Below are 26,112 nucleotides of genomic sequence, written 5' to 3'. Positions count from 1 at the left end.
TCCTCATAATATTGATTTTGAATTATTTAAATAATACTATTTTATGTTTGAGTCTTTGTGAAAGTAAAATATACTAATTTAAATAAGAAACAATTTTTTTATAAACATTGTTCATATCTTATGAAAACCTGAATTTGAATTTTTGTGCTGATATAAATAAGGATTTTGTTAGTAAACAAAATTCACTTAAGTTCTAATTCGCTTAAATTATTTTGTAAAAAACAACCAAAGAGAACCTACAATAACATTAATGATGAATAATAAAATTTATAAAAAAAATTAACATTTAAAATTATTATTCTTTTTTATTTATTATTTTTTTATAGATAAAATAATTTAGGATCATTATTATTTTGAGATAAAGAAAATATAAAAAAAGTTTAAATAAATATTTTACATCAATAATATAATGATTAAAAACATTATTAGGAAATTTAAATAACTTGGGGACAAATTTTGGCTTTTTTAAGAATGAAATTAATGTTGTTTATCTCTTCCTCCCGCTTCACCGGCCGACACTTGCCGACCTCCTTGTTTGTCGCGTAGCAAACCTGTCATATGTCATAATAGTTGCCCGGTGACAAAATTGTCCCTTTCATTACTTTTATCTTTTGAAAAATAACCAAAATCTTCGGTATCTATCCGACAACTACTTTTTTAAGATGTTGAGCACACTCATAATGGATTAAAAAAATATATACTCTTGGTTAATCGTAATCTTGTTTAACTGGGAGTAATGTTAACACATTCATAAATCGTCCATGCTTTGCAATCCAACGTGCTAGGGTGGGCAAAATTTGTCTACAGCGTCACATGGAAACTTGTGGATTCAATTAAAAAATGAGCATATTCATGTGCTTGTTGTATTAAACTCGCGTACAATTTTTGGGTTTTTGATTTAACCATTTTTTATGAGTTGTTATAGGATGAATTTATTAAGTATTGTCGTGGTGAAACTATGTTCTTGACAAGTCAAAGAAAGTCTAGTCAAGTGTCTCATAGATGTGTTACTTGCAGAATTTTAACATTTAGTCAGTAATCAATGAATAAAAAAATGAACTGTATTTTTAGTGAAGTTTTTAATATTTATGTGTTATTAACTTTTGATTATCCCTAAATATTAATAAGGATCTCATAAACGTGAGAATGGTGTTAGACTGTAAGTTGATAATTATGCAAGATTTTTTTTATTATTAGCAACTATATATGTTATTATTTGTTTTGAACGAATTATTATATGTGATTCATCTCGAGCTTTCTATGAGGGGTTTCTTCCTACATTTTGAGTTCAGGGTTAATATACATGCTCAGGTTGTCATGGAGTATTTTTAGAGAATACCTATGGTAGTTGGTTCTTCTTTTAGAACTTATCATATCTATATGGAGAATTTGTTGCAGAATACAATGAATGCCTTTCATATGTTGGGTATTAGTACGTGACCCATGAAGATAAGTCAAGTACATGAGAATGATGTAAGAAGGTTGAAGATAGTCAAAACAGAATTACTCACCTTATTATGCTTCTAAAACATGAATGGATCCTCTGCGGTGACATTATCACTGCACGAGATCCTAACCATTCATTAAATTTAATAATATAATTATTGTTTAGATATTGAAAAAAAAAACATTTATATTTTTCAATAAATTTTAAAACTTTAAACACCATCATTGTATCATACAAAGTTTCACACAAAATAATTGAAGATATTTAGTTAAAGCAATTCAATACACGTACTCAAATAATTTTCTTGCTGAAAAACTATAATTATCTTCTAAAAAGCTTTTAAAAAATAATTTTCTCGCTGTCCATTTTTTTTTAAGGCTAACTTCGTTAATGTTATCATAATATAGCAAGACAATATTAATGTAACGTAACCTAGTCAATTAGCAGTAGTGGTGGTTCTAAAATTTTAGAAAATTGCTGTGTTAATCTAATAATCTAAAGATTTGTTAGTGTTCCTGTATAGTCAATCTTTGATCACATAGCCTAACTAATCAACACTTGTAAATAGTGATCAACACTTTTGTGAATAGTGATGTTACGTTACTTTGACTATTGAGTATTGCACATTTGAACCACATATATATCAACACAACGTTTCTCACTTATCAATCTTTCAACTGAAGTCTATTAATAGGTTTTAACTAACACAAGACGTTATCTGAGCACATCTTTGATTGAGAAATTATTGATAGACTGCTCTGTTCTTGGTGACTTTAAGTGTGCGAGTTTTTTTTTTATTATGTTTAAGTGTGTGAGTTAATTGATAAGTTCTTTACTTCTCAATATAAGCCTTTGACTTTTAAGAAATATAAAAGGTAGATATATAATGATATATGAGCTATGAAGCAGACAATAAAATTGAAAAAAAAAAAAACAAATAAAGTCATCAGTTAAAAGATTTTTCAAAAAATTAAAAATTCAAAAAAGAAATATGTGACGCTTGTAATAAAAGAATTTCTATAATGTGATATTATTATTTTTATTATTATTATTTCACGAGAAGAACTTAGGCAGGAAGAAATTTCAATATTTCCTTTGAGGATTACTCTTACTTTCAAGTGAAAGACAAAAGTGTTGCAAGAAAACAGTTAGTGCTTTTTCTAACGAAATTTAAGAATCACTGTAGTAAGATATATTATAAGAGTTTAATTTTGACATAATATTAATATAAAATATTTTACACTCTAATAAACTAATTAAAAACCATCTTACCAAGTTACTCCTTCTCCATAATATAATGTTGGGAAGATTTGGACGCTTAAATTAAAAATTGGCATTACAAGTTACAATAACTCCTCAACTTATCAAACATCACTAATCAATTTTTTCGGCTAATCACCTAACAAATACTACGGTAAATACCAATATGGTCACTAAAAATGAAAAACGATGATAAATTGATATGTAAAAAATAAAAAATAAAAATTAATTTCTAAATATACAAAAAATACAATAAATTGGTTCTACTATTAAATTTATAAAATGATAATAACTTATATTTTCTAAAAACCAATTTCATATTAAATTATAAATTTTATGAACCAATTTATTATTAAATTATTTACAAGATTAATTTATCACATTTTTGTATATTTGAATTTAAATTTTTCATATTTTAATAATCAATTTATCACTATCTGATCCTTTCTGAATATTAATCCCAAATACTAATATCCTTTCTAAATTTTCCAATTACTCTTGATTTCATAAATTATGATTAAATTAATTTTTGTCTTTCACTCATGACTCAATGCACAATCCTAGTTTTTGTACTTTTTAAAAGGTAAAATTGTAAATTTGGTCTTTCATTTTATCTCTAATTTCGGATTTTGTCTCTCATTAAAATTATTTATGAATTTTGTTATCGTATTTAATCAAATCATGTAATGTTAGTTGCTCAATCCACAATTGGATGTCGACTATTACAAAGGAATGTTGACTGTCACGTGTCGCGTTCTTATTGGATGATGATTGTCACATGTCATGTTTTGATTGGTAAATGAAAACAACAATGCATTTCATCTTTCATGGAGTTAACATTCAATAAGAACGTGACACGTGACAGTCATCATCATCCAATAAGAACGTGGCACACATGACAGTTAACATTCATTTGTAACGGTTAACGTCCAAATGTAGACTCGGGGACCAACATTATATGATTTGATTAGATACTAAGACAAAATTCGTGAATAATTTTACCGAGAGACAAAATCCAAAATTGAAAACAAAATGGAGGACCAAAAATGTAATTTTGTCTTTTTAAAACAATATGATACTATTATTGAGCCGAGGAAAAGCTATAGTAAACCATCTTAATGTCTATCTTAAATAATTCTTAAATTTGTATTCTCTCTTAGATAATATTTTTATTAGGAGAAATTGAAGTCGTACACCAATAAATTTTCAAAATAATTCTTAAAATGATAAAATTATATAAATAATTTTAATATTAAATATTATAAATATAATTCCTACTTTGATATATTATAACTAATTTAAAATATTTTTTAATATTTAAAAACTGTTTCATATAATTTCTAATACTTAAAAGATTATTTTTAAATTTTATTTATTTTAACAACTGTTTTGGAAAGATGACAATACTTTAAAGATAAAATTAATGGTATATTAAAAAAAACTGTTTAAAAAAAAAAAAAAGGTCATTGCATGACTCTTTAATGCACCATTGGTGTATCTGCAAACTAAATTATGAAATCCATGCCACCGAGACAGAGTCAGGGTAGACATGTGTGTAAAACATTATCAAATTAATGATGTAAAGATAATTACTTTTCCTGCATTTGGTTATAATTATTGTGCAAGAGAATAAAAATTATCCTAAAATTATTATAATTTCAATTTATTAATATAATATTAATTATTTTTCACTTAAATCTTTTATAATATTATAGACAATAAAATAATGATCATATAAGATTAATTTAATAAAATTATTATTATTATTATTATTATTATTATTTATTATTTTTCAATATTTATAAAATACCTTAGTACGATAATTATTTTAAAATAAAAAAAAATTACATCATTAGGTTGTGACGTATTCATAAGATAATTATATAACCATTTCATGTTTAATTTAACTTATCTTAAAAAATATTGTTTATTTCTTTAAAGTTATTGAATGATATTTTAAAAACAAATGCTAATTATTATATAGGATTATTTTGTTAATTATAATTTAATTCGAATAGAATTATCTCTCATAAAGCATAAGTGTAATTTATAGAAAAGGAATTGCTTTCTCAAATTTAGGTGTTATCAAACACAAATTAATGCTTTTAAAATAATGATTGATGAATTAATTGTTTGTTGACTTAACTGTTCAATATTAGGCCAATAAAGTTTGTGTAATTGACTTTTTTTATCATTACAACTACATATGATCGACTTCAAAAATCTATTAGTACTTAGTAAATATTTTTCAATTTTAAAAAATACAAATATTAACTAAAGGTGTGTTTGGAATGAATGAAAATAGAAGAAAAGAAATTTGAGAGAAGAGAAAATGTACATAACAATATTCTTTTCCTTTGTTTGGTTGAAAAAAAAGAAAAAAAAAAATCAGAACAAAGTTAATCTCAAGAAACAAAAATTTAAAATCTTATTTTTTTGCATTTTCCAAATTTAAATTTAAAAAAAAATAAAAGTTGCTCGCTTCTTTTCTTTCCTCTCTAGGGCAAAATAATATCTGAAACTAATTTGTGAGGATATTAGCGGAGTGGAAAGAGGAAAGATTTGTCTTAAACAGTGAGTGAAGTGGATCTTTTTAATGGCAGCGTATGTGTCCACATAGGAGTACTACGGAAGAGGGAAATTACCAAAATTTTGTCTCTATATATTTTGAAATGTGGGTACAAAACACCCCACATTATTGCGCCGACGCTTGTCTCAGCCACGAATCATAGTCCCACCAATCCGTAATTTTAGGGATGATGCGTTTGTGTCTTTCCCTCCATCAACAATCAAGGTTAAGTAAATTTATCTTTTCACATGTATTATCTATTAGAAATGTTCAAGGTATTTTTTTTTTTAGAAATGTTAGGATCATATTCTCTTACATATATTTTTTTTAAATATATTCTTTTTATTATTAAAAATTATAAAATTTAATAGGTCTCATATTTTATTTAATAACTTTTTTTCTTTTGATTTTATAATTTTTAATATATTTTAATCTATACAAAAAATATGTATGAAGAGGATGTTGCTAGCACCTCTCTTTTTTTTTTAACCTGTCAAACTAATTTGAGTCTATGATGAAATCTCGGTATAAATAGATGGACAAGAAGGGATGATTTTTATTAAGAATATGAAATGACAAATATATTCAACTTATCCGTCTTTTCGATGAAACTTTTGTCAAGAGTTTGAAATTTCTTCAACATGACATTTTATTTTTACAAATAAATCAACAGAATATTTAATATATCATAGATAATATTTTTATTTTTCATTCATATATTAATATTATCAAAGTACTTGTTAGCAACTTAGCATGACTCATAATATTTAGGCCTGGCAAACTTGGCTGAAATTGTTGGTCAAGTTTCAAAGGAGGAATCTAAATGTATGAGAAAATAAATTATATTTTTAAAAGTCATACATAATTTTTTGAAAAAAAATATAATTAGCATTAAAAATAATTTCAACTATTTGAGTGATATTATGGGACAATAGATCAAGGAAAACAATACTTTATCACTCACAGAAAACTTGGGATGAAAATGGACCCCATTATGGGAAAGTTATCATCGCAATCATTCATTTTTAAACACACCATTAATTATGAGAAAGTGGTCCTCATTTAAGCAAGTCTCACGTTGACTAGGTTAATTTGGAACCAGTTGATTGATTGTTATGACTAACTTTGGATATCATTTCTCTTTCAAGAAAAACAAAAAACTTTGGATATCATCTTAGTGTCCTTTCAACAATTGTGTTTGGACCCGGAATCCATGCATCTGGACATGGATACAGACAGCGCCTTTGTATTACAAATTTTCGAAACTAATTTTAGATAATCTTAATTTTAGTTAATAATATATTAATTTAATGTTTATGTACGTCCTATATAAAACAATTTTATATGATCTTTTAATCATAATTTATGTTTAAATTATTTTAATATAATTATTTTAAAAATTAACATATATATATTTTTACCACTCAACACATTGAGCATCAAAATATCATTTTTATTTTTATATATTTAAGATTAGTATAGGTAATAGAGTATATATTTTTTATTCATTTAAAAGTTAATCGGACTTTTTTTTACTGTTATTTAATTTTAAAAATGTCCACACACAAAAAATAAAACATAAATTTAATTCTAAAAACAAAAAAATATAATTAATTCAGAATTATAAAAAGTCGATAAAGATACGAAAAAGTAAGGTGAAAATTAGATATAGAAAATAAATATTTACAATTTAAATAAATTTTTGAACCATAAAATTATACTACGTAATGTATTGATGAAATATTTATGGCTTAATTAAGTTTTTCATACCTAAAATATAGTCTGTTTTAAAAAAAATTACCTAATATTCATTTTTTTCCTAAATATATGAAAAAAATTACGTTTCATTTTACTATCTGTTATTGATCCGCATCCATTAAGTGATGATGTGATAGACAAAATGTCATGTCATTACATCTAATCACTAAACACAAACACATACATCCACGTTATTATTTTTTGTTTTTTTAATTTTAAAAAAACCTCTCTCTCACACCTTCCAACACTTTCCCCCTCTCGTTGGCAACCGTTTTCCTTCACCAGAACTCCACTCTGGGGACCTCAAGCTCTTTATCTTCGACTTTAACATGCTTTTATCTCACTACATCCAAAAGGTTGTCTCTTCGCCATTCTTTCACTTCCCTCTCACTCTCACACTCTCATCCCTCACCTCAAAAATGTGTTTTCCCAAACCCTCTATCTCTTCCCTTCGCTTGTCGCCCATCTCAAAATCGACACCGACGGCTACATTTACATCACATGCAATGATGTCGGTGTTGACTTCATCCATGCCACCGCCGTTGATAACTCTGTCGCAGACCTCTTCTCCCCATCGTCTTTGTCTGATGTCCCTCCAATCTCCAAGCAACTCTTTCCCTTCCCCCACAAAATCAGTTACACGCTCTGCCATCTGCCACTCCGTCACCGACGATGCCTCCTTTTGGAACTTCTTCACCACCTTCGTGGGAATCACTAGAGGAGCTACCACCTTTCCCTCCAGCCTCCCCGATTTCTGCCGCGAATCCATCCTCAGCTTCAATGTCATGCTCCACCTGCCAGAAGGTAACAATAACATCACTAAAAAAACAAATAATTAATGCATTAATGATAAAAAAATTGCCATTGTTATAATTGTGTTGCCTTCGATGGTGCTACGATGCTCCGTAACTTGGAGAATTGGGAGTGCGAGCCTAAGTCCTTTGAGTTGGGAAACCACGACGGCGCCACCGTGCAAATAGGAAGCTCGCTGAGGTTTCCGATGTAAGACAATGATTTTGGATGGGGGCGGCCCTTAGCCTACGCAGCGGCGGAGCGAACAAGTTTGACGGCAAGATGTCTGCATTTCTTGGGAGGAATGGTGGCGCCGCCATCGATTTGGAGGTGGTTTTAGTGCCTACGTATCGATTTGGAGGTGGTTTTAGTGCCTACGTGGAAATAGGTGCCTACGTGTTTAGTGACTAGACATGATGGCTTGACATGTCGTTTGTCACATCATTATTTAACAGATGCCGACTAAGAACAAGTAGTAAAATGAAACCTAAATTTTTTTTAGGTATTTGGGGAAAAATGAATCTTAAGTATTTTTTTAAAAATGAACTATATTATAGATATGAAAAACTTAATTAAGCCAATATTTATATATGTGGAGAGGGGGTTGTTTGGAAACATAAATAAGAAGAAGAGATAATTAAAAGAAAAATAAAATTGTATTCTCTAAAATCATTAATAGTATTTAAGTACAAAGTCATTATACTATCAAGTATTTATATAGGGTAATTAACTTTTAATTAATGACATCTCTAATATATTGCTCTCAGCAAATTGGAAGATGTTCGCATCACTTCAACTTGAGATGAACAACACAAAATGTATATTAAGTCAAAGCAAACTACAATGAAAAATGTCAGAAATATATCGACTAAAAGGTATATGAAGATTAAAATTATAAAAAATTTAACTTCCTAATAAGGGCAAAAATTATAAAGTTTAAGCATCAATCGTAAAAGCAAAATGTGGTGCCTAACTACTCAAGAGGTAAGCTAAAATCAAAATCTCAATGCTTAACCACCATATAAGGGAGAAGTTGATGAAGTTGTTTTTGTTTGGAAAATGTCATTCTCGGCCGAAGGGGTCTCGTGGGGTGATCTATGATTTTAGACATGCAGTTTCACTTTGTAAGTTATATTACCTGTTTGATGTACTCTCTGTTTATCTACTTGGGTAATTTCTTATGACCCAATTAGATTGAGTTTGATATTATTTATTTATATATATATATATAGAGGTTTAAATCATCAAAGCCAAATAAATACAAGCTTAACTATTAAGCAAAAGTTAGAACTCAAGATTTAACAAGTTAACAAAAGCATATGTGCTTAACCACCTAAGAAATGTCGAATCTAAACTCAAGCAAAATGAGACTAAACAATAATAAAATCAATTAAAGAAAAAAAATGGAAGATGTGAAAGGAGATGAACATGTGAAGTTATGAAAGCCATGAAGATTTGACGCGCGAGAAGGAAAAACAAAAACAAAAATCGTATAACATGAGATGCAAAATCATGAGAAAATAATGAAAAAGATGATCAGAAAAGTAAAGAAAAGAAATAAAATAAACAAAGAATTAGGGAATAAAATATGAAAGAGTAAAAAAATTCCTTCAAGGTGAGTACTATTAGAAAACATGGTTAAAAAACTTGTACTCGATAAGTACTCAATAGTATTAGATTAACAAAGTTTTAACAACTCAACATTTTTAATTCTTCATGCAAAACTGTTGTCCTTTTAAATTATCCTAATTCTTTAAACATGCTTTTATGACTGATTGAGTATTCACTTTTTTTTTTATCCCTAGAGCATCTCTATGAGTTGCTTAATTTTAAATAGCATTGTTTAATTTTTTTTATATTGAAGTAGATGATATGTAATAACTTATATAAATAATTATTACTTAAAATACTTATTTCATAATATATTTTTTAAGGATTGAAGGACCTGTAAAATTAATTTAAACATTCACTTTAATAATTTTAACGTTAAAATAAATTTGTATAAGATGTTTTAAACCTATGTGAAATTATAAGTCTATAAGGATAATCAATTCATCTATGTAACTACACAATGTATATGCTATAAGGCCGAAAAAACAAAACCAACAACATGACTTACTTTAGTAGATTGGAGTTAATGAAAGACCATGGATTGCATGTGATTACCTCATTTCACATAGGTATATAGTAGTAACCACGTTCTTTGCATGAACACTACTACCAAAGTCATTGCTTCACTTAATAAAAATTGATAGCTTTTAACAAAATAGCCGGTTCGCCCGAGAAGTTAAGGGGACTTAAGATCATTTGTAGCCACAGTCCAAATGACCTTAAAAAAATAATGTCATTATACTATGCAAGTTGTGAGTGAGTTTAACGGATAATACATGAGTCTAAACTCATTTGTCTAACTCTACAATCAATGTAAAACAATTTTTTTTTACATCAATCATCAATTAAATCGATTTGATAATAGATGTAAAAGTCATCTATATTGCAATTTATAACTAATTTTAAAATGTTTATTTACAAAAATTTTATCAATCAAACTAACCAAACTTATGAAAAGGACTTAGATCATTTGTAGTCAACTGCGCATGGGTTCGAATCCCATAGCCAGCAGGCACATTGTTCATTCTGCACTAGTGTTTGATTTTTATTATAAACAAAGTTTTTTTTTTATGATTGTGATAAAGAAAGTTTTGATATTTACAAATTTTCCTTCTGCTTCGCTTGGTACAAATTTTAGGGTTAAATGAATAATACATTCATTGTATTTTTTATGCTTATTTAATCTATAATTCTATACTTAATCAAAATATTATATCATCATTTACTAATAATTAAATCATATAGATAATACTTAAATGTTAAATGTCAAGTATAAATTCAAACAAATTCAGTGTAAATTTTAAATGCACAATTTTTTTAAGTAGGTTATAAAAGTCCGTGATCCCACAAAAACTAGATTGTTTAACCCGTGGATAAAATCTATTGGGTTCAAAAAGCCCAGAGTCCCAATGATCTTAAAAAATAGTGTCATTATACTATGTAAGTTGTGAGTGAGTTTAATGGATAATTCGTGACTCTAAACTCATTTGTCTAGCTATATAACCAATATAAAACAAGAAATTTTTACATCAATCATCAATTAAATCTATTTGATAATCAATGTAAAAATCATCTTTACAAAAAATTCTCAATCAAACTAACAAAAAAATTTCTCCGTTTCGCTATAAAATGTTTATTGAAATTTACGACTAATTTTAAAATGTTTATTTTAAACCATTAAAGGATTAGATTAAATTTTTTAATAATTAAGAGAGTAAGCTAAACTTTTAATTATAATTAAAAAAAATTAGCTGTATAATTAAGCCAAACCAAAACTATAATAAATTTTTTAGGGAGTAAAAACAATAAAACAGGTAGGAAGGGAAGGGGAAGGGATGAAGTAAAGAACAGAACTAAACACTAACTGGATCAAAACTAAAGGGTATTCTTCCGGCGATTGTATTGTATATTGACGCTCACAGATTTCTGGGAGCGACAGTTGCAACTTCGATTCGGTAATTGATTCATGTTCTCCGTTTCGCTATAAAATCTACGCTACTTCATATTTTTCATCGTCCCTTTTATCCATTAATGAACTCATTCTATGCAGATCCATCTTCAATTCGTCTTTGCTTCATTTTTTCCTAAATTCGCAATCTCATAACCCTTTAGCTATTAAGGATCTACTCTTTTTTTTTAATTATTATTTTTAGGGTTTGCTTTTTTACTCTCCTAAGAGACTTGTAATTGAACTTGGTTGAGATCGTGTAATCGCTATTTTTAAGGTTTTGGTTGCTTGTGCGTGCCACTGTTTAGTTAATTGCATTATTGTATATGGTTTTGGGTCATAGCCTCATTCATAGGTCTAATGTGATTTCTTATGGCATGTTTTGTAGACTTGAAGAGAGGGAGGAAGGTGGAAATTGGCAAATTATAAGAATACGCTGAAATGGTGAGGAAACTGAAAATTTGGAATCATTTTGATGTAATTCATAGAGTGTTCAATTCATTGCTTTTGACATCCGTTTTTCTGTTTTGTTTCAGTCAGCGCTTTTCAATTTCCATTCATTTCTAACTGTGATACTTCTGGGAATATGTGCCTGCACTTATTTCAAGATGCAGTTTCCGGCGATCCTTGACCAGAAAACTGGGTATATATGTCTTCATCTCGCGCCATTTGTAAATACGGATTGTAATAGTTATATAGTTTCTGCAGATGTTAACAATGTTTCATTCAAGTAGTGTAGATGTGTAGGTCTTATTAGTTAATTTTCAATGTTGCTTTTTGTAACACTTCGATCGAATCATACCAGAATGAGAGGAATCTAGAGACAATGCAAGTATTAGACTGTGCAGTTGAGGATGACTTAAAATAATTAATTGGTATTACCTATACAAACAAGATGCATCTACTTTTTGGTAACCTATTATTTAATAACTCTACAGTTAAGCATGTTTGATTTGGAGTAGTTATGGGTTAAGTGACCTTCTGGGAAATTTCTCAGCAAGCGTGTGAGTGAGAACAAAGCATGCTAAAAAGTATCGTGTTGATTTAGAGGGACAATCATTGATCTTGAAAGCAGCTGAAGCAGATTGTCGAGGTCTCGGAAAGGGCTACCTACAAAGGGTTCTAATCAACGAGAAGTTGAGTGAAGTGCCACTATATGAAATACCGTAGAGTGCGAGCCGTCGAGAAGTTGACAATTAGGGGCGTTACACTTTTGGTCCAATGTTGTTAGTACAGAGCAATACCATAGTATGCAATACTTTCTTATGCATGTTTGGATTGAGGAGAATAAAGGGAGAGGGAAGGGAAGGGGAAGTTTACTTTGAACCTTTCTCTTGTTTGAGAGTTTATGAAATGAGTGAAGAAAATGGGGTTGCTAATATCATGTCACCACTCAAAAACATCCCCTTTACTAATTTTTATGAACTTTTGAAAGTTCCCCCTCAAATTAATTTTAAACATCCAACCAGAGGGGAGGAAAATCACTATTCAAGCCTTCATTCTTTTCCCTTACCTTTCATTTTTTCTTTTCAAGTGATTGATCATATGAACATTTGAATATTATTTGTTCAAAATTCTATGTATCATAAGGTTTTGCCCTATTTATGTTCTTTTTTTAACTGTTGTATTTTTTGCATTAGTGTTTTCATTCTCTGTAACAGATTTTTTAAACTTGCTGAACAGACTTGATGGCATGACATATATGCTTTCCTGACAGGTTTCGTGGTTTCTTCTGGAAGGCGGCAAGAATAGGTAGATGTCTCCTATTTTCTTTATTTATTTAAGCTTTGGAAAAGAGGTGGAAAGGAGTGTGGGAGGAGTCCTACAATGAGTCCATGTTACCTTGGAAGTTTTGTTATGATTTCTTCAGTTATGAGTTTTTGCTTTTCCCCTTGTGATTTCTGCCTTAATGACTTCAGATCTGTCAAGTTTAACATATATTGAATGGTTAACTTAGACCAAAGAACATAGTTGTGTTTATGATTTACCTATTGGCAGTGGAAAACCAGGGGTACATTATGAGTGATGCAAATATAAAAAGGTTGGGTTATGGACTTATGATTCTGTCCTTGTTTTACTTGTGTAGCAAATCATGATTACATCCTTTTCTGTAGGTGTGCTTCATACATGTTATTTTTATAAATCCTTCAGTAATTATGGAACATTCTTTCAGAATGCTACATTATGATGGTACTTATGTGTCATTTTCATAAATCTTTTACTTATTATGAAACATTAGCTTCAAAATGCTACATGATGGGGGCATTCATAATGTTGTTTGGGGCATCAGTTACTTGACTTCTAGCTTTGCCATGTAATTCTTGAATTTGTTGCCTCACATTTCGTGCTGCATCAGGCACCAGCATGCTGGGATATGTTGTGGAATAGATTTTCATTGTTTGATTCTTTTTGCTTACAAAACAATAAAAGAAAATGCTACAAAGTGAGAACAAAAATATATTTTAAACTTAGTTTCCCATTCATGGTGTAGCGTGAGTCTTTACTCTGCTTGTTATCCACATGTAACTCTTCTATTGCTCCGTTTTTTCACCCAAAAAGAATTATATATTTCATGAGATGTTCAATCTAATTGGTGATAACTTCAGTAAGCTTGTGTGATTGCCAAAACAGGTGAACGTTTAAGCCCGTGGGTAGCTGCGGGTTGCTTTATGATGGGCGTTTCAATAATCTTCTTCTAAGTTTTGTTTTACTCAATAGTAAGTTTCTCTTTGCTTTTTTTTTGGGGGCAAGTATCATACTAATCAGGAAACTAATGTTGGGGAAAAAGTATGTGTAATAAGTATTTTTTTCCTGTAAAATGTTAACAAAAGTTTCTAAACCATATAATATAGGCGTGACACCTTCTTTGAGTTCTTTCAATGGAGATCTGATGATTGATGGTGCTGCCCTTTCCCGGATCATCCAGTGATTATACTCATTCTTCTGTACAGATGTTTAGAAGTGAAACCATTAGTGATTGTAACCATGATTTGGCAACTTAGCGACAAATATCAAATATGATTTTTTCTATGAAATATTGCACCATAAACTTGTTAAAAGAAATTGAAACTGGATCAGCTATGTGGAACTTTTTTGGTCAAAGCACGTATAGTATTGCAATGGCCTTAATGGAAGTCCTGAACAGATGCTGATTTGATACTTACATATATCGTTTCATTACCTCTGATTTCCTTTTCCCTTGTTTTTTCTGCGACAAAGTGGATAGCTTTTCAAGATCATCCTCTTATATTGTAGTATTCTTTTGCCAAAACTCCTGTCATGGTTTTTTCTTCCTCCATACCTTAAGGCCCCACTCTTAATCAGTTCAGTGTTGTTGATCATGACTGTATTGCATACTGTTCATTTTTTATTCATCAATTGTGCCTCCTTCTGTTATAAGTTCAACGTGGTAACTGTCGACACTAACAATTTGGAAATTTGATGCTTTGCAGGGGCGTCCGTTCTATGCTTGACCGCAGTTTGATATGCAAAATTCAGATTTCTAAATTCAAATTATTTGCAGATCTACAAAATGAGAGCTTGTACTTTTGATTTCATTGGAGCCCCTGAAATCATAGAGTTAGCTATCTATTTTTTTTCGTTGTTGAAACGAATTGGAGTTTTTGCCATTAATCCCCAAGTTTATTACATGGAATTCGAATTTCTAGCTTATGGTGGGGGATCTCTCTATCTCAGATGTCGATAACATAAAAGCCCACAATTTATTAATATGATGACTTCGAATCCGAATTACGCTGCTAACGTTAATATTATACACACCAATAGTGTCGCTGATACACAGATTGACAGCGTGGTGAATGTTTTCACAATGAATAATTCAGATTTAGGTTCCATCAGGTTACTTAGACCAATATTAACTAATTTCACTTTAATTGATTTTTTTTTTAAAATCAAATAAACTATAAAAAAATGCAAGTGTCAATGATGAAGAGTTAAAAACACTTCAGATCCAAAAATATCTGAAATAAAGACGCATGATTGTGCTTAATCCTTGGGATAGAAATAGAGTGGGAAAAAAAAAGATAAGATGAAATGCAATTTTACACTGAGTGAGGAGCACTGAGAAATTTTATTTTAAAAAATTCTTTTTTTCATTGTTTTAAATTTTAAATTTTTATAATATAATTTTAAAAAATAATTTTATGCCAAGAAAACATAACAAGTTAAATATAATTACATTTTTCAATAAAAAAATGTTTATTTTCATTTTTCACTTATCTAAATAAACAAAAATTTACTTTTTTCTTGTATTACGATCCATCTAAGTTATGCATATTTTTCATTTTACTTTATAATTTAAATGCCCTTGTAAAATTGGTGAGTTTTGATTTTTATCTGTATAAAGTTTTTTCTTTTCTTTTTATATTTTTAAAATTTTAAATTGATTTAAATGTTTTTTATATATGCAATATACTCCTTTTTTTAGTTTACTACCTAATTTTTTTGTTTGTTACCAAAAATAAAAGTTTAAAAATATCATATAAAATAAATAAATAAATATTTTTTTAGGTAATAAACTAAAAAAGATATATATTATAAGCACGAAAAAATATATTTAAGTCTTTTAAATTACTCTTTTAATGAGTCAATTATAGTTTATCTTTTTAGTTTTGATACTTATAATAATCCTTATAACAAGTGTCGCGTGGATGAGTGAATGATTACTTGGCCTCTTGCTAAACATAAACATTTAACTAATTTTACATAGAGAACAAAAAAATTGTTTTACTTTTTTGTGAATGAAAATCAGTGAAAACTTAAATTAAAATTCATTCATTTTATAAAGACTAAAAACTCTTTATTTTTCATAACCCAAATAAAACATTAATGTCATAACTTAGGATTAAAACTAGAAGTTCAAGAATACTCTGATAAAATCAAATAGGAAATTTTGATTTCGTTGTCATCACTGTAGAAACAAAGTTTGCAAATTAGCAATGACTAATCAATTTGCATAACGTTTTCTCGAAGTTGATGATGGGAAGTTCCAATAAGCAGCGGAAAGAGCACATAGTATGTGGATGTGCTCGTTACATTAGTTTCCACTAGTTACCAAATCATGATGGGTTAAAAAATATATAAATAAAATGTGAATACAACCCAAGAAGGCTAATGATTTTGTAGACTAAGTTCAGATTAAATTCCCATTTTCAGTTCTTGCTGTGTCCTCGGTCATCATAATCTCCATATCCCGTATATCTCGCTTCAGAACACTGCCAAGTCTTGCAATGGCCTCCATCTGCTGCTGTAAAACCTGCTCGCACAAATTAGGGCGTCGTTACATTGAATTCTTTATGCAAACAATACTTTTTTAAAAGCAAAAACGCAAATCAAGAATAAAAATGTTAAATAATAAATCTCTCAAGTTGGTTCCATCTTACCTCTTGTAGATCACCAAGACTCTGTTCATGAATTTTGGTTGACCCTGGAAGATAAACGGAGCTACCAAATCCATTGCTATTAGCTTTAACACGAGATACAGTTAGTAGATTTTGTACCCTTCTTGACAGTTCCGCTCCAGATCCTTTCAGCTGAAAAGATATTTCCATATAAGCTCCATCTCAGCAACAAAGCAAGAGGCAGAAGATTGGTGTTGGACAAAATTTCTACCTGTCTAGTTATTGTGGCTAATTTCTCAGCAAGTTCAGCTTCCCCTTTTGTTAAGGGGATACGGCAGCCTTTTTCCTCCAATGCCTCCACTATTCTCATTACCTTGAATCACATGAGAAAATATAATTGAGGAGCAACGAATGAAAAAATTAAAAGCCTTGACAAATCATTGATGTGACTTTCAGAATCAAAATGCTATTAGGGACATATAAATGTAAAAACTTTACATCAACTGCATATTATAGTAGCTAATTTGGGGCTGGAGAATTGATTCATCCTCCTTCAAGAAAACAATCTAATTCTTAAACACATAATAGTTGAACCTACTCTTAAAAGACGTTGCTGGAGAATTTGTTCTTTTTGTTTCAGTCTTTGAATCCAAGGAAGAGTATCAGCTTGAAAATGTCTTTGGAGCTGCAAAAAGTATCAAGCTATTAGAAAGACAAGTCAGCAATGCACAATAGAAAAACCAGTACCACATTAACATTGTGCTCTTGGTCGAGCAAAGGGAAGAGCAATACCATTTTAACGTTGCTTTGGGTTATACGCAATCTCTCTGCATCAGAAACAATGACTTCATCTTGTATCTGCATGACAATGTGAGCAAAAATGTATACTCAAGGCTTGCATTATATCTAATCCTCAGATTTCAACAATTTCTATATCAGAGTTTGGTAGAATCTCCCTTTTTTCATCAAATACTTTACTGGTGGATACATCTCAAAAAATTCAATACTCAAAGCATCACTATATAGCCATTCTATTTCTGGCATTTCAATATCTACCTAGTAACGAGTTATAAATCCATTCAGACAAGTGAAAATCAATATAATAGACAAGGTTCGATGACAATTGATCTGAATTTACTACGATAGTATTGATGCAGATATGTTCCCAAAAGCACCTAGCTCATCTTAGCACATACAAATAATGTCAAAAACGCATGTCTATTAATTCTTCTTTTCATTGCCCATCATAAATTTCTTTTATCACAGTTTCACACATTTGATTGAAACATTATGTTCTGTCAAAATCTTGACATAAAATATTGATTCCTCTGCTAATATTGTAAACAACTTTTGCATGTAAAACGAAATTCACTTGTGAAGGCATCAATGCTGATGATGTTCGGTGTTACTGGTGAGTTTTATGTCGGCTGGCATCAATGCTGATGATGTGCACCAAATTTTGAAATTGATGACCATTTATATAAGATATCTAGAAACTGAACTACAGAAAGGAGCCAAAAAGCCCCAGACGAGCATTGATTTTCTTCCAAATATCATAAATATCATATATTTAAATTACTAGTATTATTCTAGTAGTTAACCCATCAAAATTGATACATCTATATGACATACAATCACTAATAGTTTATGTTTAGTTTGGATATCTAATGACAAATGAGACGGAGCGAAATGACATAAAATGAAATAAAATTATCATATTACTGTTTGGATATTTTGGGATGGAAATGCTATTGAAGAAAGTTATTCACTTCATTGTTTGAGAAATGTACAGAATGGTAAGGATATTAGGAAACAATAAGCTAGTTCCACTCCACACCCCAAAATTGGAAGGAGTTAAAATTGAGGTACTGAATGAAATTGGTCAGAACATGGAATAGCTTCTATCATATTCAATTCCAATATATCCTAATCCTAATTTATATAATTCAAACAACAGCAACTGATGCCATTTCATTTCATTCTGCTCTATTCTATTCCTTTCAATCGATCCAAACATAGCCTAATAAAGTTTACCTTAAGGCGTTGTGAAAGATCCTTAAAACCCTGAACAAGTTGTGGCCACAGACGTTCTCTATCAGCACTTTCCATACCCTCAAGCTTCCCCATTGCCTCCGCCCACATGATCTAGCAACATAAACTAATCCCATAATTAGCCAATGCTGGAAAAAGAAAAGTAAAAGAAGCTCCCAACTAGAGCGTTTACCGGGTAAACTACAAACTTACATCTGATACACCGGCAGGCTTCACTCTAAACTGCGGTTCTGTTACACTGAACAACAAATGCTGAACAACACAGAAACATCAATGTGAGGAAAACGTGAAACCCAAAAGTGCAATTCTAACATTTGCCACGTGGCATCAGAAAAAACAGTTAATGTAGACTTAAGGCTTGAACCCTAATTTCAAAGTTATGAAAAAAATGTGCAACAGCATGAAATCCAAACCTAAGTATATATTAAATTTGTTCATTGCACGAATGGGGTAAACACAAGAACTTCATAATCAAGCGCCACAAAGGACACATTTTCAAGATACCTTAAATGCGTACTTGGGGTTCCCGGGATCTTCCTTATAAGCATCAACAATAGTCTTGTTGAAGAACATAGACATCACACAAAATTAATCAGTGAAAAACTGAAAAAGCAAAATTCGATTAAAAAAATTTAAAAGTTGTGCAAGGAAAATAAAAAATCAAAAAACCTGAACATCGCGATCAGCGAGGGAGAAAGGAACAGGTGCAACGTTAGCCATCTGAGTGGTCAATTGAGCATTTGGGAAGAGCGAGGGTTGCGGTGCTGCGAGTGCGAGGGAATTCTGAAAGCCGAAAGCAGAAGAAGTTTGTTGTTGTTGAAAAAGTGAAGTTTGTTGCTGTTGTTGTTGTTGTTGTTGTTGTTGCGGTTGAGAAGAGAAGGGTGTGGAGAAGAGGGAAGAACCGAAGGCAGGGGTAGAAGAAGGGGTACCGAATGCAGGGGTAGAAGAAGGGGTAGCGAAGGAAGGGGTACCGAATGCTGGGGTCGAAGAAGGGGTGCCAAAAGCAGGGGTCGAAGAAGGGGTGCCAAAAGCAGGGGTAGAAGAAGGGGTGCCGAAGGGAGAAGAAGAAGGTTGAGCGGAGCCAAACATGGTGTTGGTGTTCTCTGCTCCCTCCACTCCCGAGTTCAAAGTAAAAGGCGCGCTCGATGCAGAGAAGGTGTTCGAAGAAAGGTTTGTTTGATTTTCTTTACACACTAGATCTAACACCGTCTACTAGTAGTGCTGTTTAGGCGTGTAGTCGAAATATTAATTAAAATGTGAAATATAGTACATCATAAAATATGTTTCTTTAAATGATTTATTATAAATATAATATGTTAAGAAGAAATATTATCCATTAAGTCAGTTAGCTTAATTATTCATGTGTAATTGTATAAAATATATATATATATATATATATATATATATATATGTATATTTTAAAAAAATCACAACTCACTAAACTAAGTTGGAACAATTTCAAATACAACCCAAACTCATCCTCAAATATACATTAAGTTTAATTTTAAAAACTCAATTATAGTAAAATTAACTTAGAATTAAAAAAAAAAGAATTAACTTTGAATCTTATTGAGTTAAAAGAATAATATAGATGTCAATTTAATAGAATCCTTTAAAGTATAGCAAGATTCATATGTGAATTCATAAGATTATATGAATGGACCTTCAAGAACTCATGAACAAAAAATATGAAAAAGGAAAAAGATGAATATGAAAAAGGAAAAAGATGATAAAGAAAATACCAAATTCATTGAATGAATGATGAGTCTAACCCGATCATCCGCCATAAAAGAATAAAAAAGTGTATATAAGAATTACTTTAGTTCAATTCAAAAATTCAAAGAAGAATAATCTTAATCTCACACTAAATAAAGTATTTAATTTAAATTTCATTCAAAGTTATCAAAAGTGTTAATAAAAAGACACTTAAACACTCACAAACCCAACTAAAATGGGTAAACTATTCTCAAGTTACAAATTAAGATAGGAGGTTTAAAAGTACATAAAAAAAAATACACAAATCATAACTCAATTTGTAATTTGTTGCGACCTAACCATGGAAGTCGTGGCTTGGTCGTGGTGTCTGCTATCAAAGGGGTCCAATTATGTTATCAATTAGTGACGAATTTAGTGATGAAAAATTGAATTAATGATTTTTTTTTGTTGTTTAACTAATTAGATTCAATTTATTTCTCGATTTGGCTTATATTGGTGAGCCTTGGTTCTACCTCCTTCATCTGGACCTTTCCTTCTAAATATTCACCAATTCTATTGGTTTTAACTATTGTCATGGTTGACCTTAAAAAACTATTATTATGATCTCTTTCTCCAAAGAATTCGAAGAATCTTAAGCTATACAAATCATTTCCATGGAGCTTCAAGTTATTTGTGGCACCTCTCTTAGCTCTCTATCACTAATCACTTGATATTTTGATTCTTATTATTCAATTTATCGTTTTTTATTTTAAAGTTTCATTTTTACAACAACATAACCTTTTTGTTTTATTTATTTCCCTTCTCTGTGATACGTTTCTATTTATTTTGTGTAAAATTATTTAATTTTTTTCTAATATTTAACATCTGGAGTTTCTTGTTGGCCTTATTTTGCATTTTTTAAAATAAATTTTAATTTGTGTGATGATGTAAATGATTTTAAAGGACGAGTTTCACAAAAGAAAAAAGATATTCTTACTATCTTATACGAATAAACTTTGGTCTCTTAAAAGAATAGTTATATTCGCCTTTTACGTTCTTTTCTCTTTTCTTCAAAGGTATTTTTTTCATCATTATTCAGTTCATCTATTTCAAAAAGTTTTTTCTTTATTTTTTCTTTAAAATGTTTCTCTCTTCTTCTTTTTTTTTTATTTAAAAAAAGTATCTTTTTTCTTAATATTTGACATTCGAAGTTTATTTGCATTTTACACGTTTACATTTACAGTTATTGAGATTTGAGATGATGAAAAAAACAAAATAAAAGTTTCACAAAAGGAAAAGAGTCCTACTATGCCCGTTCAAAAAAATGGCCTAGTATGTTACAAAATTATCTTGACATTCCACACATGCCCTTATAAATAAATTGCAGTCCAAAATGAGTGTTTTTTTTTTTGGCATTTCACTTATCCATGAAATGATTATTAATCGTATGTTAATATGTTATCAGTAAGAGGTGCATTTTTTTTAACTTATCTCCTCTTTACGGAATTGATAACTACTCCAGTGTTATTCTGAAATTAATATTATTGAAACAAATTAAAATGTGACAGGTAAAATATTTATTCATCTTAGAAATAACTTTTCCTATTAAACTAATATTTTATTTAAATATTTTTATTCAAATAATAATTCAAATTATTTAATGTGCAGGGGAAGAGGGGGACGACTGGCATATAAAATGAAAGGCAAGACAAATACAGAATTTGTGCTTTTACCCTTTTTCTGAGATGATTGGAATTGCTTGCTTTAGCGTGAATCAGTCAAGTGTTGTTATGTAGATTTGGATGAAAAGGAAAGCAAGAGAAAGATGAAAAATGCTTCTTTTTTTTTTTTTTTACATTCTTCCACATAGAGAAAGAATGTAATTCTGAGTTCCATAACTTTTTTTTATTCCTTTCACTTTCATATGAATCAATTTTATATGAAAAAAATATAATTTAATATTTATATTTAATTGCATACATCTCCAAACTTTTATTAGATAAAATCGTACAAAGGTGCACCTTTTTTCTCCGTTGAAATCTTAATCTTATTCTTTTATTTTAATCTCTCAAGACACCAAGCACTAAGCAGGTCATCATACTTAATTTTAACGATCCATTTGAATCATATGATTGAAATTCATTCGTCGGTCGTTCTCATATCTGATATCTCTCACCCAATATGCTCAACTTGTTTCCTTCTCAGTCATAAAGTTTGACAGCCTACCACGTGCACCTACCTCTGAATATTGGATTTAAAATTCTAAAGCTATCGCTTGATTTATATTATATCAAAAAGCCCAAAAGAGAACAATAAACAATTAACTCACCCACCACGGTTTGAAATAGTGCTACTCAAAAGTAGACAATCACAAGACCAAGGGAATTAGTCCCTCATAACACTAGGAGCCAAGTAACTAACAGCCACAAACAAGCTAAAACACAAAATTAAAATCAGATAATAGTATGATGTGATCGTGAGGAACACTCACACTCACTGCTGTCTTCATTCTTGATAAAATGCAGAGAATTCCATAGATGTATCCATCACTCCATAGAGCCAGATAAGACAAGGTTTCATGCCTTGATTGTTACACAACACAAGCACAAACCAGATGGCCTTATGTCACAAGTTTGCCACTCTGACCCCAGAGTTGCATTTGGATCATACAGCAATGTTTGAAAAGCAGTTTCAGCTTCCAGAGGGAATAGCAACAACTTTTCATCTAGTATCCCAATTCGAAAATCAATGCTTGAGCTTCCTGTCAACGGAACTGGTACCATTTTCCATGAATTGTCCTCTGGACTGAATATAGCTAGCTTCCGCTGGTTCTTCCACTCTATGCAGAACAACTTCTTTCCTAATACTGCATGAGCTGTGACCATAACACAGCCATTCTTAATCTCACACCAGCTGTGTCTCTCAGGGTTATATATATCAACAAACTTGGAGTTTCCAATAGTAAAGCTTGACCTTCCACCCATCACATAGAGCTTACCCTCAAATCCACAAGCAAAACAACCCCATCTCGGGCGGCGAAGGCTCTCTATCAGTGTCCACGTGTCAGTATCTGGATCATACACCTCAGCACTGGAGAGACTGTCACCATTCACCCCATAGCCTCCCACAGCATAAACCAAGCCATCGACTTCAGCACAAGCGAAGTCATAACGAGCCACAATCATGTCTGACAATCTGCTCCAGCTGCAATTGCAATAGAGAATGGAGCAAGTCATTATGTTTCTCAAATTATGAATGGAACAATAGGTCCATATTTAACTAAATTACAAAGATGAATTTATCATATGTAACAAAATCCCAAGATTTCTAGGTAGAAATTAACACCTGTTGAGGCAAGAATCATATTGGTAAACCTCTGCTGAGGCAAAGGCAGTTCCTTCAATAACAGAATAACCAGCCATGACAAGAAGCTTTCCATTAAGAACCACCACTTGGAACCCAGCCTTTCCTGGACCAGGCATTGGTGGAAGAGATCCGCATTTATGACCGAGACAATCCATAACCTCCCAATGACTTTCCTTTCCTTCACAGTCTGTTGTTAAGAAATAGAGCCATTCCTCTAGCATCCCAGCCAATTTTCGCACAGTAGTGAATTCTTTGCTTTGAATAAACGACCTCCATCCTTTACACACAACACCCATAGCAGGGAAGTTGGAACGAGGCACAAGTGCAAGACAATACTCAGCCACATCATCAGGCAGCCCAGGTAGAATGGGGCTATAATCTTTATTCAGTGCCTCAGGGAATAAACAATGATTGCTTTGTGAAAGAGTTGATTTATCTTGATGGATCAAATTGGTGAAACACATATTTGGCTGGATAAATCTCTTCTTTCCAACAGTAAAACCAGGCATTTTTTAAACCAACAATTATGAGGATGTAAAGAACTTTTGTTGAGAAGCATATAACTACAGAAATTCATAAAATCCTTCACCAATTGGGATTCTACTAGACCAAGGCATGAACGATGTTGCAGAACGGATCACTTGAGCAGTATGAGCAGATGATTTTCTATGCTTTGTCCAGTCTGATTCAAATTCCATAACAGTTGTTCTGCTCCCACAGTGATTCTTCTTACTGGTTTTCTGCCAATTGTTTCTTAAACTGCCTAAGTTGTATCCTCCCTCACACATTGCCCGGATACCTATATACATTATGGCAAAGAGTTATCATATTTTGAACTTAAATATAAAAGTAATCAATGTTAAATTGTTAATCAACAAAATTATAAAGGCATACCAGAGTAGGCCATAGAAGTTGCCAAGACTTAGCCACCTGTAACTTCCATTTTCTTCAAGTTCATATAGGCTGCATAGATCAAACAGGATAAAGAAAAGCTAACATAAGAATTAGAGATATTTAAGCTTATACCAATTTATAGGGAGAGAAACTGCAGGATAACAACAAAAAAAAAAACTGCAGGATTAAAAATGTAAATCTCAGTTCTTTCAAATGCAAACATCACATGGATCAGAATGCATATTAGATATTAGTATAGGCGTATAGTCCTTGATATAAAAATCCAACCTGAGGATAAACAACTAACAAAGATAATCTTCCAATGTTTTCTAGAGATCTCAACATAAAACAAGAAAGGATTGAAAAACAAAATGCCTCCAGTGAACCAAATATTAAGTCACAATTAATATCCATTGAAAACGATGAAAACCAAGAAAATAATGATGATGATAAAATTTATCAGAAGCACAAAAATAACCACCAGATCTGGAATTAACCAAAAGTTAATGACAAAATTCAGATTGTTTGAAAAAAAATACAGCAAGAGAGAATTTGTAAGGGTAAACTTTATAATCTGTTTGGAATTGTAAACCTTTGTTATACGGAAAATCAATTTGATTTATTAAATGAAACTTGACCACACTCCAGAGACTAATAAATTTTACAAGTGCATATTCAGGAGAAACGGAAACAAGTATTATGGAACAGATTAAAATGTTGGTAGATCCGTAATAGAGAAACGGAAACAGAACAGTAAAAGAAAAAAAAAAAAGAAGAAAGAGGAACTTACAGAAAGAAGATGCAGATTCAGGAGAAGAGAAGTTGTGAAGTGTGTGGAGAAGAGAATGGATAGAAGAAAAAGAAGCAAAGGATACTTATAGGATTAGGACCAAAACTGTAGGAGAGAAAGACACTCGCGTAATGCTGCGACCAAGTCAGAACCAGAAAAATGGTAAGTAATTTAATAATGTAACGAAACCAAGCTCAGTTTGTGTTCCGATGATAGAGGAAAATATTTAGTTTTTATATTGTGAAATACTAATAATAAGCTCGTGCATATTAGTGTGATAATAGTAATTGATTAATTGACGATGATAAATGTTTTCTTGACAAATTTGGCATTCTTTTAAGGGGGAAGTGGTTGGGTTGGGTTTAGCTGACCTGTTGCCCTGTTGTTGGTGATATGCACTATCCCTTGTCTTTATCTTTTGAGAATTTTTACAACAAAAACAAACTTTTTGAGAAATTATACATTTTTTTTTAATAATACAACGATAAGGATAAGTAGGAAAAAAATACATTGAGGAGTGCAATAAAGTAAGATAAGAAAATTACTATAAATAATAATATACAGTTATTC

The 26,112-nt window shown here is 30.7% G+C and overlaps 3 protein-coding genes across 5 annotated transcripts; 1 reads left to right on the top strand and 2 right to left on the bottom strand.

The window, feature by feature from the left end:
* The first annotated feature begins 11,230 nt into the window (after positions 1 to 11,230).
* On the top strand, positions 11,231 to 15,135 carry LOC114394492 (protein kish-like). 3 transcript variants are annotated; one of them, XM_028356079.1, is made up of 6 exons: positions 11,231 to 11,392; positions 11,774 to 11,829; positions 11,922 to 12,028; positions 13,103 to 13,137; positions 14,017 to 14,102; positions 14,238 to 14,576. In XM_028356079.1, exons 2-5 carry the CDS (start codon positions 11,827 to 11,829, stop codon positions 14,082 to 14,084), a joined length of 213 nt encoding a protein of 70 aa, XP_028211880.1. In that variant the 5' UTR covers positions 11,231 to 11,392; positions 11,774 to 11,826; the 3' UTR covers positions 14,085 to 14,102; positions 14,238 to 14,576. The 3 variants fall into 3 exon arrangements, with proteins under 3 accessions (XP_028211880.1, XP_028211881.1, XP_028211878.1); XM_028356077.1 differs by lacking the exon at positions 14,238 to 14,576 and adding an exon at positions 14,838 to 15,135 and having other exon boundaries at positions 11,232 to 11,392; XM_028356080.1 differs by lacking the exons at positions 14,017 to 14,102; positions 14,238 to 14,576 and adding an exon at positions 14,838 to 15,135.
* A 1,143-nt stretch (positions 15,136 to 16,278) lies between these two features.
* On the bottom strand, positions 16,279 to 20,029 carry LOC114394870 (nuclear pore complex protein NUP54). Its single transcript, XM_028356544.1, has 9 exons — positions 19,467 to 20,029; positions 19,302 to 19,355; positions 18,990 to 19,049; positions 18,780 to 18,890; positions 17,538 to 17,603; positions 17,344 to 17,430; positions 17,017 to 17,118; positions 16,788 to 16,937; positions 16,279 to 16,660 (listed from the first exon to the last, which is right to left on the bottom strand). The coding sequence occupies exons 1-9, from the start codon at positions 19,884 to 19,886 to the stop codon at positions 16,538 to 16,540; spliced, it is 1,173 nt and encodes a 390-aa protein (XP_028212345.1). The 5' UTR covers positions 19,887 to 20,029; the 3' UTR covers positions 16,279 to 16,537.
* A 2,716-nt stretch (positions 20,030 to 22,745) lies between these two features.
* On the bottom strand, positions 22,746 to 25,779 carry LOC114396518 (F-box/kelch-repeat protein At1g67480-like). The gene is made up of 4 exons (XM_028358533.1): positions 25,543 to 25,779; positions 24,753 to 24,821; positions 23,838 to 24,657; positions 22,746 to 23,696 (listed from the first exon to the last, which is right to left on the bottom strand). The coding sequence occupies exons 3-4, from the start codon at positions 24,365 to 24,367 to the stop codon at positions 23,069 to 23,071; spliced, it is 1,158 nt and encodes a 385-aa protein (XP_028214334.1). The 5' UTR covers positions 24,368 to 24,657; positions 24,753 to 24,821; positions 25,543 to 25,779; the 3' UTR covers positions 22,746 to 23,068.
* Positions 25,780 to 26,112: the final 333 nt, after the last annotated feature.

The sequence above is a fragment of the Glycine soja genome, chromosome 18 (assembly GCF_004193775.1).
Source record: "Glycine soja cultivar W05 chromosome 18, ASM419377v2, whole genome shotgun sequence".
Lineage (NCBI taxonomy): Eukaryota > Viridiplantae > Streptophyta > Magnoliopsida > Fabales > Fabaceae > Glycine > Glycine soja.
The sequence above is the reverse complement of the archived record's forward strand: the minus strand, read 5'-3'. Positions and strand labels throughout refer to the sequence as shown.